Source organism: Abramis brama (genome assembly GCF_963993115.1).
Source record: "Abramis brama genome assembly, chromosome: 23".
Taxonomy (NCBI): Eukaryota; Metazoa; Chordata; class Actinopteri; order Cypriniformes; family Leuciscidae; genus Abramis; species Abramis brama.
In genome coordinates this window covers 7,245,848-7,260,448 of record NC_139985.1, presented here as the reverse complement: position 1 = coordinate 7,260,448, position 14,601 = coordinate 7,245,848, and the positions used below count along the sequence as shown (strand labels likewise).

Here is a 14,601-nt window from a genome sequence, read left to right as displayed (position 1 = left end):
TGCCACAATACAGCAGTACAATATATTGTGTTTTTCTTCTGTGGTACAATGATAAAACAGATCCTGTGTGCGTCACACAGCAAAATTGTCTCATAAGTCAGCGTTCAAAACCGACGAGAGGTCACAACAGTGCCAAACAGATTCATGAGGTCATAACAAAAGATAAGTGAGGTCGTAACTCTGCCCTTCAGACTAAAGTGAGGTCAGGAGGGGATGATGGGATGCTATGGGTAATGTTATAACTGAACAACAATGTTTTCTGGTTGTTCTGTATTTGTGCTCTCATCCTGACTGAGAGGTGCCACAACAACCCTAGACCACGTTCTGAATTTTAGACTCTTTATAGTTTCATTTAAATTATAAAAATAACTTTTGTTTGTCCCTGACTGAAAGCTGCTTGAAAAGGGGAGGAGAAAACCAGGATGAGGTTGTGGATGACTCACTGTGTGCCCAGGAGGAACAGCCAATCACAGCTGAGACCTGTCTACTGCCATGCCCCGCCCACTGTGTGACATCAGAGTGGAGCCAGTGGACCAAATGTACCGTGGTCAGTTTGACTGATGGATGAATAGATGGAGGGGCTGCTGAATGGATATTAAAATGTCATTTCAATAAAATGTCAGGATGGAGGGAAGTTTGTCATGATGGGATGACTAAAATGAACATTTATTACTTTAGTAAATATATTCCAGTTGGATGATGGATGGTTGAAAGTTCCCATAATAAAAATAGGTTCATTAATAAGTAAATAATAATTAATTTCTAAAAATGTCAAATGGTGAATTGATTGGAATGTGGATGTTTAGCACTTGCTGATTACCACTGAAAAAGATTGTGGCATGTCCCTACATTAGCAAAAACAAGCATTTACAGTAATGCATTTTAATGGACGTCTAGGGTGCAAGTTATCGCACCTGAATAAACAATAAAATGCACATTGTTTTGAAGGTATAGCCACGTGACTTTAACATTATGATTGACATGACACAAATGGGGTAGAATTGCTTACTAACTTGTTATATTGAATATATCATAAAGCCTGTAGTTTTTATCTTGATACTCAACTGTTTACATAGAGAAAAATCCACTTACTACAGTTACAACCTTTTTTACTCCAACGCCAATGACCACAACAATATTAAAATAAGTAACTACAATAATTACAATAAAGATTAAACTACTTACATTTTGGAGTCCCAGAAGTTTTTGGGGTGAGTTTAAATAAAAATATAGACTTCCATTGTAAATGCATTACTGTAAACACAATGAATGAAAAGTCCCTATTAGGATATGTATGATTTTATACTGGTGTGACTGATGTCTGCATTCCTCAAGGATTGTAATGCCGGTGATTTGAGGTGGAGGAGTAGAACTGTTTTGAGGTGGCCAGAAGGAGATCATACCTGCCCTGATCTAAACCAGACTCAACCCTGTATCAATATGACCTGTCTCAAATACTCCTACGTTTACTCAGGTACTGTAACAAACGTTCACACCAGTGGCGAGGCCAGACATTTTAAAGTGAGTGGACCTTGGAGAAACAGGGTGGACCTCAGTGCCTACTCTCAAACTGAAGTACATCATTTTACAATACATGAGATAAAAATATAGATGCAAATTTTGACACCTAAAAAAATAGCCGAATAAAATATGCCTAAAAATGTGATCTGTTAAGCATTATGCATAACAGTTAGTCTCATATATCGTTGAAAAGGTCTCAACTAACAGAATACATCAAGCATAATTGTTTCAGGTAGAGACCAATACCAAGTACATGTTAACAGTTTACACATGTGGCTTTTGGGCCGCGTTTTGGTTTGTAGCTTCACCAAACATTAGTAAACCATAGTAGAAAACATATATTTATTTAGAGCAGGTGTTCTCAATTCAAACGAGCCCATACACAACATAACACGACACGTAGATCTTGAGATAATTCTCATACATTGGCATTCCATACTGCTTTGCTAAAGCTATAGGACACCTGAGATCTGATTGCGGCGCGATGATGACGATGGTGATGTGTTTTCTAATGTCATTTGACAACGTTAGGAAGGTCAGCGAATAGAAACTATTCAGACAGTATGCATTCACCATTCTCTATAGAATAGAAGCACACAACTGGAAGATCAGCGCTCATCCACCAGGATCTTATTAATTCTTGCTTTATTCTTTACATGTTTACACATGCAATTAGTTCCTATGTTCATGTATTTGAGTGATTATTGTCATGTATGCAGGATTTTTCTTCTTTCCCACAAAAAGACTATTTGGTGTCTCATTTGGATGGCTGGTCCAATCAGCCATCAATCTGAGAGGACCAGTGCCATCCTGTTCCTAATGTAGCCTCGCCACTGGTTCACACTATCACAATTTACAGATTGTCAAAAAATTGTTCAGTGAAGTGCAGAGAGTGAAGTGTGTGTGCATTCGTGTGTGTGTGTGTGTGTGTGTGTGTGTGTGTGTTGAAGACTGGAGTAGCTGTCAGCTCAGTGAAAACGCAGTGTGTGGCCGGGGGATTAAGACTCGACTCCTGAACTGTGTCCGCAGCGATGGGAAGCTGGTGGAACTGAGCATGTGCAAAGAGGTGACTGTTCTTTTCTCACTTGAATTCTTTCACAATAAATGCTCAATAGGAATCCAATGTTTTTAATGTTTTCTTATCTTTTCTAGTTGGGTCCTTCTCGTGGAAAGCTCTCTGCCCCCTGTGAGGTGGGCTGCCCTGTTAATTGCCTGATTACAGAGTGGTCCACCTGGTCAGCATGTTCACACACCTGTGGAAGCCAAAGTATGATCTCCAATTTATATAATAATAATATTGTTAATAATATAATAATAATTATAAATATTTTGCTTTTTATTTTTTTAAACTTTGTTAATTGGATTTTTTTATATTTAGTTTTTTATAATAATATAAAACAATTTTTTGAAGAAAACAAAGTAGTGCTTTCCTTCTCTGGCCAATCAAATAAAAATAATAATAACAACAATAATAATAATAATTATAATAAAATATTATTATTATTCATGAAAACATAAGTGGTGCTTTCCTTTTCAAAACTAGCCAATAAAATTAACAACAACAACAAAAATAATAATAATAATAAATGGATTTTTGTATTTTTTATTATTAAAACATTAGTGGTGCTTTTCTGCTTTTTTTTTTTTAGCCTTGGCCATTAAATATGAATCTAGAATCTTTGGAAAGATAGAACACACCTGTATGTTTACACCCTTGAGAGTTCAGTCATGCTTCCTTGAACTCGGCTGTTGTTTGGGGCTTAATTAAAATCTATTATCAGTCTCATTTATCTTCATCCAAGACTCTGCCAGTCCCATGAGTAAACTCTTCCCAGAGCGCTTATTCAATTTCAGCATGAAAACAGTGCTCACACTGGACTTCAGGTCCTGATCCCATGTGTTTGTGTCTTGCTGTGTGTGTATGTGTGTGTGAATTTTCCAGGTCAAATGACACGTTCCAGGGTCGTTCTGCAGCCTGCCAGTGAGGGAGGTCGTCCCTGTCCATCTCAACTCTCCCAGACTCGCCCCTGTCCCGTTAGGCCCTGCTACAGCTGGAGACTGGGGGACTGGAGACCATGCAGAGTTGAGGTAGTATTGATGCAGTGCACCTTATTGAGTTAAACTCAAACAAACAACTGCTGATGCCACTGAGACATTGTCCTTTGCAAGCACAAATGAACAGACCAAAGATGTTCACATAGCTTAAGGCTACTGCTTTCCATCAAACTGTCAAAGTGAGCACATCATAACAGCGTTTCCCTTGAGCTCATATGAGATAAAATTATCCTCGCTACGCCGTTATAAACAGCTCTGACAGAGTTCTGTCTCATTTGTTTCTTGAGCATTAAATCAGCATATTAGAAGGATTTCTGAAGGATGATGCGACTGAAGAATGGAGTAATTATGCTCAAAATTCATGTTTTTAACAATGTTATTGTTTTTACTGTAATTTTGATCAAATAAATGCAGCGTTTGTGTGGCATTCTTAAAAAACATTTTTAAAAACTTAGCAAACCTGAACTCTTGAACAGTAGTGCACATCAAAAGTCATTTTAGGTCTAAAAAAGTATATAATTTTAGCTGTAAAAAACAAAGTACAATTATTTTTAGGGGGTGTAAAATACATAATTACAATAAAAAATCTAATTAATTTTTAGGTATAAATTAAAAAAAAATATATATATACATATATATAAAATTGTTTTTTAAATCCTTTGTCCCATGGTTTCTCTCTAGTGGAATAAAGGCTACCAAGTAAAGGTGCATTTTTATACCATGTCTCTACAAAATGACTGAAATAGGTGTCCTGAGCAATCAGACGTGTCTCTTTGAGAGTCAGAGTCAACACGCTTTTTTAGCCAATCAGAAACCAACAGATCAGAAACAGTCTCTGGCTGTGAATCATTTCGCGTGTTGGACACAAGCCCGTGCGTAGGCCACATCATGGTGTTATGAGCCAATTATATTATGGCTAAATCTAGAGTGGTTTATTTCTACCCACACTTTCTAAATTACAGAACTCTAGAAAAAATAAATGACCTGAAGTATTTCAGCAGCACACAGAAAAGACAAAATACATCTAAACTGCCCAGTATAGCATCATGAACATGACAGATGCTGTCAGCTCAGATCTGCTCTGTCTGTAGTCTTTCTCTCTTTGCAGGGGGCCGACTGTGGCGAGGGAGTAAGTCGGAGGGAAATATCCTGTGTGGTGCACTGGGGTTCTCTCTCAGGTCCTCCTCAGCCCGTTCCGGTGGATGATAAGATGTGTGTAGGAAATTCACAGAGCAAAGTCAGTGAGATGGAGTTATTGCAGCCCTGCACAATCCCATGTCCAGGTTTGCATCTCTAACACAAACACTAGCACAAATACCACACTCAAAAGTTTGGAATAAAGATTTTTGTTGTTGTTGTTGTTGTTGAAAGAAGTCTCTTATGCTCAAGGCTTTGATTAAAAATACAGTCATATTGTGAAATATTTCTACAATTTAAAATAACGGTTTTCTATTTGAATATATTTTAAAATGTAATTTAGAAGCTCTTTGGCTGCAATTCTCTCTCGTACGTCAGGAGAATGTCACCTCACCAAGTGGTCACCATGGAGTTCATGTCAGCTGCTGTGTTTGGACGGGCGGAGTTTTGAGACGTGGGGTCGACAGGCTCGTTCTAGAGCCGTGGTCACACAAGTCCCGGAGAACCAGGACTCCTGTCCCAGTCAGATGTATGAGACACGGCCATGCAAAGGTTTGTGGGAAGCCATAGTGAAAAAAAACAAAAAACATAAGCAGTTTAATGCTTTTTTGTCATGAACATGCGCTACTTATTTTCACCATTTTGATATTGGTAAAGAATAATCAGTCCGCCACATTCAAAAGAACACAATAATTGGACTCTTTTTGGTTTGAACAAACTTCCTTTGGACAGTTCCAAGCTGTTGTTTTTCATAGATGTTATTTCCTCTCTAACTGTTTGAGAAAATAGCTGTGAGACTGAGAAGTGATAAACAGGAAGTGTTGTTCAGCCACTAAACCAGAACCAGAAAAGCACTCTAGTGTGTTTTCGTCTGTTCTTCCAGGAGGAACGTGTCTTAGTTATGAATGGATGACCGGTGAGTGGAGGCATAACCGTAGGCTGGTGTGGTGCCAGCGCTCTGACGGAGTCAACGTCACAGGTGCGCACTAACAATGCATTCTTCCTCAAAATAGTATTATAAGAAAGCAAATTCATGTCTTATTTCATAACCTTTTTAGTATTGGAAAGGACTTGGGAAAAACACAACCATTAATTTTCATTTTGGCTTAATGTAATCAGTGTTCCTCTACATTAGGAGGCTGCATCTCTCAGAACCAGCCGTCTGCGGTACGACAGTGTCACCCTCCCTGCAACAAACCCTTCTCCTTCTGCACACAGGTAACACAGAACACTGTGAACACGCATGATCTGATTCATTATCCTGCGGCTGAACATGTCCAGGTCCTATTTCAGCCCAAAACTAAAAGCAACACAATAGTAACAGTATTTTTTATTTTTAAAAAATGATGCATATTTTGCTCTCTTGACTTCTCATTGTTATTGTTAACTAAAAGTAAAACTATTACAAATGTTTTGGTTAATTAAAGCTAAAAATAAAATATAAATATAAATATTAGATCAAAAACTTAAAAACTAAAAAAAAAATGAAATATTGAAAATGTTGTCAGCAAATTAACTGAAATACAAAACATTTTAAAACTGAAATTAAAATTAATTAAAGCTATATAAAGATATTTTAATATTTTAATAAATAAAAATGACAAAAGTACAACAAAATTATTAACAAAATTATTACAACTTAAACTAAAATGAAAACTTAAATTATAAAAACAGTTCAAAATATTGTCTTATTTGCTTATATGCATTGCTGTAATTTAAAAATGCAATACAGTTTTGAATATTTTTTCATCACAGTAATGGAAATTTGGGGGTGGTTTTAATATGTATATTAACAATAGTAATAATAATAATTATTATTATTATTATTTATAAGTTTAAAAACTATAAGAATGTATATATTTTATTACTGTTTGTTTTAACAAATACAATGGATAATTTAATAATTGTTTATATTTAAAATATTAAAATAAATTAAAACAATGTTTTATTATTATTGTCATTATATATATATATATATTTATTTATTTATATATATATATATTTTTTTTTATTTTTTTTTTTGGTGAATTACGGTAGGGACAGAGATTCACCCTATTGGTAACACAGCTGCTGTTTCACGGTAGCTTTAGACCTTCATTACAGCAGTGAATGATATTCTTTTAAATGAGCTTTGACAGATGCTGAGTTTACTAAGTGTGGTATCATTTGACTTACGGCAGTGTTTCACTCTGTTATGATGAGACGTAAAACCCTTTATTATCATATATCACAACTTCATCTCACCCTCTAATACCATGCAATTAACAGCTGTTCGTCTCAATAAGAACGTAGCACATTTCAATATCCAGCCCACTCACTCTGATGTTTTAAGAGAATCTCTCTGTCTTTCTGTCAGAATGGAGTTTGTGGCTGTGAGAAGGGCTTCACAGAGGTCATGACCTCTCATGGGTTCCTTGACTACTGTACCAGAACCCCAGGGTTGGACCATAAGAAGGCAGATGTGAAAACCACCGCAGGACGTCTTAGACCAGAGCACACTCGGAACAAGAACCTCATCAAGGACTGGGCACTACAGCCTCTTGGACCAGGTACTAACAACATCCTTATGCTTGATTCAGTGATGTTGTATTCTTGTAGGCAGAAGTTAGCATCACCCCGGTAACCTCGACACAAACCCAATAGGATTTTTCCATTGGCTTTTGAATTATTGCAGAAAATAAGCTCAGTGACCAACAAAAAATTGTTGCTTCTCAAGCATTTTGTTCTTGATGATTATCTCTTTACAAATGAACACACCTTTATGCATTTTGAAGCTTAAATACAATTGCCAGAAGTAAAAAGCTAAATGTAGGCGATAAACTCTTTAGGAACATTTGACTAGTGAATAGATGAGTTTACCTGTTCGGTGTTGCCGTTTAATGTCTCAACAACCTCTGTAGTTCCATTTAGACACTTGTTAGCACTTTTTCAAGACAAGTAAACACTTTTAAAAACTAAAAAATATTACTTATGTATTTTATTTCATAGAATAAAGAATATCTGAAACTTGTGTTAACCACAGATCCTATTTCAGGCATTTAACCAATAACTAATTCAAAAAACTATTTAAACGGAAGTGCTAAAATACTAACTGGTTTCCAGGTTTTGGCCTAGAAAAATACATCATCCCTGCAGCACTCTATTGGATGAATTGTTTGATTGACAGCTGGTGGTCGAGATCCAGTTTTCTCAACCAGAATGCTTTGTAAATGTTAATGTTTATTTTGACTGACAGATGGGCGTGTCAAGTTGTGGGTATATGGGCTGATGGCAGCTGGGTTTGTTGTGATCCTCCTCCTCATCATGATGTCCTTCCTACTGTGGTGAGGCTGATTTGTACATGGCTGTGCTAGTTTAATGTGCTTCATATCACACTATGGTCTTTCTTCTCACATAATAAAACAGTCGGGGTCCTAATCACCCTCCCGTCAGTTTAGTTTCAGATAATGACTGCCTGAATGAGCATTATCCCATAAATACACCACTGGCATATGATTTTAACACAAATCATTTATGACTCCCTCATCGGTAAATATCATAGATGAAACATGTTTGTTCTGCACTCTGGTGGTGATAGTTTAAACTGCAATAAATCATGATGCAAATTGTTTCTTTAGTGAGTTTATACATATTTAAACATGTTTTGCGTTTCAGTAAGAACCCAGAGGACAGTCCCAGCAGCAGTCCGCAGAAAGCACTGGCTCTGGCATATGATGGGGACTTGGATATGTGAGTCCATCATGCGTATGCAATGATAAAAAAATGCTCAAAACAGACATCTGGCATCATTCAGGCCACAGCATGAACATTTACAAGCTGAGCGTGACAAAGAGCCAGACCAGAGATGGTGTTGACTGGAAAGCTGATGTTTAAACGGCACAAAAACTAAATGGGAGGCTGTCGGGAGAACTTGGAAAATGTCATACAGCCGAAACAGGATGTGACATCATGTCTACAGTACCATTGCGTGAGTGTGTGTATGTTTGTCTGTGTGAAGATCTGTGCGTGCATGTGTGTATGTGTTAATCAGAGAGATTGTGTAATGCCCATTATGAGGAGATTGTTCTGTACGTTAAAGGAATTGTTCACTCATAAAGGATTTATTTTTTTCACGCACTCATGTCATTCCAAACCCGTATTAATATCTATCTTCTGTGAAACACAAAAGAGAATTTCTAAAGAGTATCTTGGCCACTCTTTTTTAAAGCAATCAGTCGTATGAACTACTTTTATGAATCTTTTGTGTCTACTGTTTTAAATGCTTGAAAGCTTTGTTCCCATTCAGTGCATGAAAACGAGCAACCAGAGCATTCTTAAAAACATTTCATTAAAATTCCTTACGTTCCACAGAAGAAAGTCAGTCATATGAGTTTGAAACTACAGAATTTTCATTTTTGGGTGAACTATCCCTTTAAAGATCACCCTTAAAAAGGGATGTTTTCTGGTGCACTACATTAGTGCCATCTTAAGTGCCATATTTATTCATTTATTTATGTTTTAAAACCTATATAGCCTTTAAAAATTGAATAATTTAGCTTTCAAACAACAATGTTTTGATTTCACCATGATCAACTTTGAAGGATTTAAAATGCTTTGTTACCCCTGATAAGGTTGTGACGTTTTTTTGTAATGTGTATACTGTAATGTGAATATTTTCTATCTGTGTCTTTGAGTGGTTTATAAATAAATCTGAATCTCAGAGAGGAGTGTTATATTTAAATAAGCACTGTTTCATGCTGTAGGACTTTCATATTTCTGCTGCGTTTCACTGTCTGGTTGCGCTCTTTTAGATTCCTCTCTGTCTTTGCGGTTCTGGAACAGTGCTGCTGTCATTTCTGATCAGTATCAATACACTGAGCCAACATCTACGGGTCAAGCCCAGATTGTCAAATTCCTCTCATGAATTGTAATTAGAATGTGAATTAGTTACAACAGATGAGATCAAATGAGGAAAACGCAGGTGCTACACAGCTGCATGTATTCACAAGGGCCTGTAGATGGCAGTGCTATGATAGAAATCCCAATTATCTGAGGTTTTTGGTTCTTGTATGCTGATATGATGCTCTATAAGCATACAATATCAAGGACATCCTAAGAGAGCATCTGAGTTTTAAGCATTAGGAGCCATAATACTATGGATAATACTATATTCAGCCAAAACTTCTGGAATTATATATATATATAATTCCAGAAGTTTGAAGAACTGTGTGTTCTTCAATAAAAAACATGTATTGACAAGAAAAAATTAAAAATTAATTTTTTTTTCCATTTTAATTCAGTTAGATTGTTTTAATATAATATTAATAACAATAATATATCATTTTAAGTAAGTTTATTTCATCCTGCTTCCCCTTTGGTGGTTTGCTGAGAAACCACTGTTCTAGATCCCATTTTGAGATCTAATGGTTCAAGATTTCGTTCTCTTTTTTTTTAAAGATATCAAGATTTAAAAAACAAAATATAAAAATTACTGCTTAATTTTAACATAAAAAAATTAGAAAGTCATTTATTGCAGCTTACAGTTTTCAGATCAGCTTAGAAACAATTTATAAAGTCTTACAGAGTTGTTTTAATATTGTGATTTTCATGGAACAAAAGATTGAGTTGAAGTTTAGCAGAATATTTGAGTTGCTTCCATGCAATGATTTCTCAGTCTCGCTCGTGCTTGTTCATAGTCACACATATCAGACATGCCGTGACAGATTTGACGTCAGTGACAACAAATCTAAATGGTTGTTTAAAGTTTAAATAAACCACAAGCATGTTTTCATTTTTAAGCGAACTGTTTATTTAAGGGCGCTCATGCTCATCATAACTCATATAGGCTATCTTGAGCTGTATAGGGTGAACATACAGAGCCAAATCTTTTTAGCTTCTGCATGTGGTTAAATACTCGAATGTTGGCATAAATGCATGACAAAAAAATCAATCAGCAAAAGTGAATTATTAAGAGAGTTTTTGTTCGAGCGCAAGGCATTTGAGTGAGTTTTCTTCACTCCTCGCTTTGCATCAGGTCACTGATAAGGTTTTCCAACAGCCCAGATTTCGAAATTGGATTCATTGATTTACGAGTGGAGGTAAACGACTTTTTACTACTCTCAAAGGAAAATACTGTAGGTTATTTGGACCTTGAATTATTTTCTGTCTAGCTAAATTCAGCCAAAGATGATCAAATTACCCATTATAGGCAAATGGGCGGCCCACCGCAGCAGTCTTTTTGCATCAAAATGTATTTTGTCTCTCGCAATCTGGTTACTGATGAAGGACGACAGTAATTTTACATGTCCGTTTTTGCAACACTGGATCAGGCTTTTTTGTAGATATGTTTTAGACAGAGTTTACTCATTTAATTTAGTTTTCGGTCAAACGGAAGACCTCTCATCTCCTCATTCCTCCACTCTCGTACCTTCTTCTCCCCTCCCCTGCTTTTCGCTCCTCTATCAGTGAAGAAGTGCATTAGAGAGCTCTCGTTCTCGCTCGTGTCTCTGTGTGCCTTATCAGATGAGATAAGCTTGAGTGCTGAGGTTCTAATAGGGTTTCGGCCCAGTGGGATTCTCCTCACGTGCCTGGAGAACAACAAACACATACATCACTGCACCCCGAGATCAGCTCCACGACAACACGGACGCTGCCCAAATCAACCACATTCTTAAAGCTACACTGTGTAATTTTTTAAGTTGATTCTTAGCAAAAAACACTTTGTTCTTTCAAAATGATATGTGCTCATTAATGTGTAATTACTTCTACCAACTAATCAAGTATTCTCGTAAGCGTAGAATCTGCCATTTAGAATACATACGAGCGAGCCGCTCGAATGGCGGCAGCTATGTTGCGCCTCCATCTTGAAAATACATGTGCCAAAGAGGGACATACCTGGAAATTCAAGCACCGAGAATATAAGGCACCGTGACGAATGCGAGGGGGAGATTACTCGCGACTGCCGGCAGATTTGAAATAATACGGCCACCGTAGGAGTTAAAACGCCCTCTGAATGGGAGGGGCTAGAAAGTAATATTCAGTTGGTAGTCATAAACTATTTCACCGCTAGATGGGAGAAAATCCTACACAGTGTAGCTTTAATCATCAAGATCCCAGTTTAGTGAAAGCACCTGAGATTGCCAAGAGTTCGCACTTAAAGGTACAGTCACACACAAAGGTACTTTTTTTATTTTTTTTATTATTTCTAATTAAAGATGCAGTCCGTAACTTTTTTTTGGTTAAAAATGATCCAAAATCTATTTTTGCACAAGTACATAACCACCCAGTGTTCAAAACCATCTCCTTACCTAGACCGATTCACAACAGTAATAATGTTGGAGGTTTCCACGGGAAATAGTACGAGCTTGCCGTCATTCATCTTTGCGTCATTACGTCACGACTGTATACATAAAGAAGGAGAGTGGGCTATATCGCATGTGAGGATGATGCAGGTGGCGGATAATTTAGCCTTTTCTCACAGCAACTGATGGCGGACTGTAATTCAGAAAGGTCCAAAGAACAATCATCAGTGACAACATTAGATTCATCTGCGCTGAGGAGCCGTGCCGATGCACAACCCACGTAAAGATGATAATTCTGCAAATAACTGCAATTGCAGGTTTCAAACAGAGATGGCGACAAAGAGGCAAACCTTACTGACTGCAGCTTTAAGCTAATCATTTGACAATTAAACAGATAGTCCCGCCCCCAAACTCATGCTATTGGCTAACTCAGTGTTGCTGTGTTGGACTGGACAGAATGCACACACAAACAATGTTTTGAAGAAGCTACAGTGGGGAAAAGTGTTTTACATCCAAAACGTTGACAGGATTACAAAGTCTCCTCATGCTTTCCATAATAAAACACAAAGCTGAGTCTGCCTCAGCAACAACAAGCTTTGTCAGGCACTTTCCAGAGGGCAGCTCACCTTCCAAATATTAGTAATATTAGTAAACAATTATAAAACACAAACACTAAGGCCAGTAATGAGAAAGATAAAAGAAAGTGGCAGTGAAGAAAAAGAAGAGTGTTGGAGGAGATAACTCCCGTCTCTTCATTACTCTGTTCCCTCTTCCATTAAAAGCTTTTTCTAGCTCCTCTGCCCCCGGCTGAAGACTCTAAAGAGAAAGTGTAATTGTGCATGGGAAATTAAGTCTGCGACTTGCGACACTGTTTAAAATATTGAGTCCCCAAGGGTAAGGAAGTATGCTATAAAATGACATAAAATGAGTGTTGAGGAAGTTACTTTAAAACTGTAGCTTGTCAAGCATCAAGCTCCACATGACTTATTAAATGAGTAGTTCACTCAAATTAAAATTCTGTCATTATTCACTTAACCTTATTTTGTTGCATTACTGGCTTTCTTCCATGGATGGGTATTATGGCATCTGTTTTAAATATAATGAAATTGAATGAGGACTCTAAATTACAAGAAAACACCCTAATAGTATCGTAAAAGTGGTCCATATGGCTTGTGAACTACTGTACCATGTAAGTTTTTTGAAGTCTTAGAATAATCTTGATATCTGCTGTATAGATCTCCGAGAAGTAGGGCTCATGAGAGAAATAGCAATGCCCCATTCGCAAATGATTTTACTTGTCACATACTTGTTTATTTACTCATTTTTTAACAATTTACTTGATTTTATCACTGGAATTGACGCGTGCAAAATCTAAATCGCTGTCCATCATTTTGCGAGCAATTATTGATAAATATTGGAAATATTTCCATTTTAAACCATGAAGGCGAGCCAGTGGATATCACACAAGCAATGTGCAAACTTTGCTTATGGTGGTGAAGAAGTCTCAAACCCCAGTTAATTAATCCCGTTGCAAAGTAATACTTATGACATCATCACTTCTGTCATGAGTTGACTCGAGAAAACCCTAGTGAAAAAAAGTATACTTTATTGTATTTGAAATATATTCCCTTTTTCAATAGTGCATTGCAAATATACTAACAAAATTTTTACTATCTCTAGATATATTCAAAGTTAATTAGCATCATGCTTTTAACTATTTTCACAATACAACTTTTAACACACTACTTAATTCTACTTTAGTATATTTTATAAAAATATATTTTATATATATATATATATATATCTTGAAGTGAAAATTCAGTTTATTTTTTGAAAGTGTATTTATTTGCACTTTATTAAAAATATATTTTAGGTATATTTTAACTGTGTGCTGGAAATGATCATTGCATTGAAAGTATTTCAAAATACATTATAGTATACAATAGTATTTTGTACAACGTATAGCTAAGTTTTATTTGTCTAATAATGTACATTTGTTATTGAAGACAAAGTATGCAATTTGTGGTATTTGGAATAAGCCAAAGGTATTAATGAGCCTAGCCTATACTTTTTTACTCAGCTATATCACACCACGATAGCCTCGTGGGCAAGTGCGCCGACATGTGCTTCGGGAGACCCCAGTTTGAGTCCTGGCTCGTGGACCTTTCCTGGTCCCACCCCTCCTCTCTCCCTCCCACCTAACTTCCTCTCTAGGTACTGTCCTATCATAATAAAAGAAAATATTTAAAAATATATATATAAATGCACTTATGGTATATTGCTTATTTGTTTCGAAGACATTCGTAATGAATTTGTAATGTACTTGTAACACAAATAAAGTACACTGTGATATCACTAATCAAGCATGTAATTAGTCAAACAAAAGTACACTAAATACACTTAAAGTTATGCTTTACTACAATTTAAGTACAACTAAAATATACTTAGTACAAAATGAGTTGTTTCAAAATAGCACACTTCAAGTTAACTAATCATTAACACACTTGAAGTATACTGATAATTAGTCTGGCTGCAAGTATACTTAGCACCAGGGAAGGATCAAGATTTTTTTTCTGATTCAGATCTATCAGCTGATCCATGTCACAAT

General features: G+C 36.4%; 1 protein-coding gene across 1 annotated transcript in view; it reads left to right on the top strand.

Annotated features, from left to right (window-relative positions):
• Window positions 1-9,413, top strand: part of thsd7bb (thrombospondin, type I, domain containing 7Bb) — a 61,899-nt gene extending 52,486 nt beyond the window's left edge. The window contains exons 17-28 of the mRNA XM_084101172.1: window positions 394-547; window positions 1,336-1,474; window positions 2,472-2,587; window positions 2,674-2,788; window positions 3,464-3,609; window positions 4,685-4,859; window positions 5,092-5,265; window positions 5,597-5,692; window positions 5,849-5,931; window positions 7,070-7,262; window positions 7,949-8,036; window positions 8,368-9,413. Coding sequence (XP_083957298.1) covers window positions 394-547; window positions 1,336-1,474; window positions 2,472-2,587; window positions 2,674-2,788; window positions 3,464-3,609; window positions 4,685-4,859; window positions 5,092-5,265; window positions 5,597-5,692; window positions 5,849-5,931; window positions 7,070-7,262; window positions 7,949-8,036; window positions 8,368-8,446 — 1,558 coding nt within the window. The 3' untranslated portion in view covers window positions 8,447-9,413. The remainder of the gene's footprint in view (window positions 1-393; window positions 548-1,335; window positions 1,475-2,471; window positions 2,588-2,673; window positions 2,789-3,463; window positions 3,610-4,684; window positions 4,860-5,091; window positions 5,266-5,596; window positions 5,693-5,848; window positions 5,932-7,069; window positions 7,263-7,948; window positions 8,037-8,367) is intronic.
• The last annotated feature ends 5,188 nt before the right edge of the window (window positions 9,414-14,601 follow it).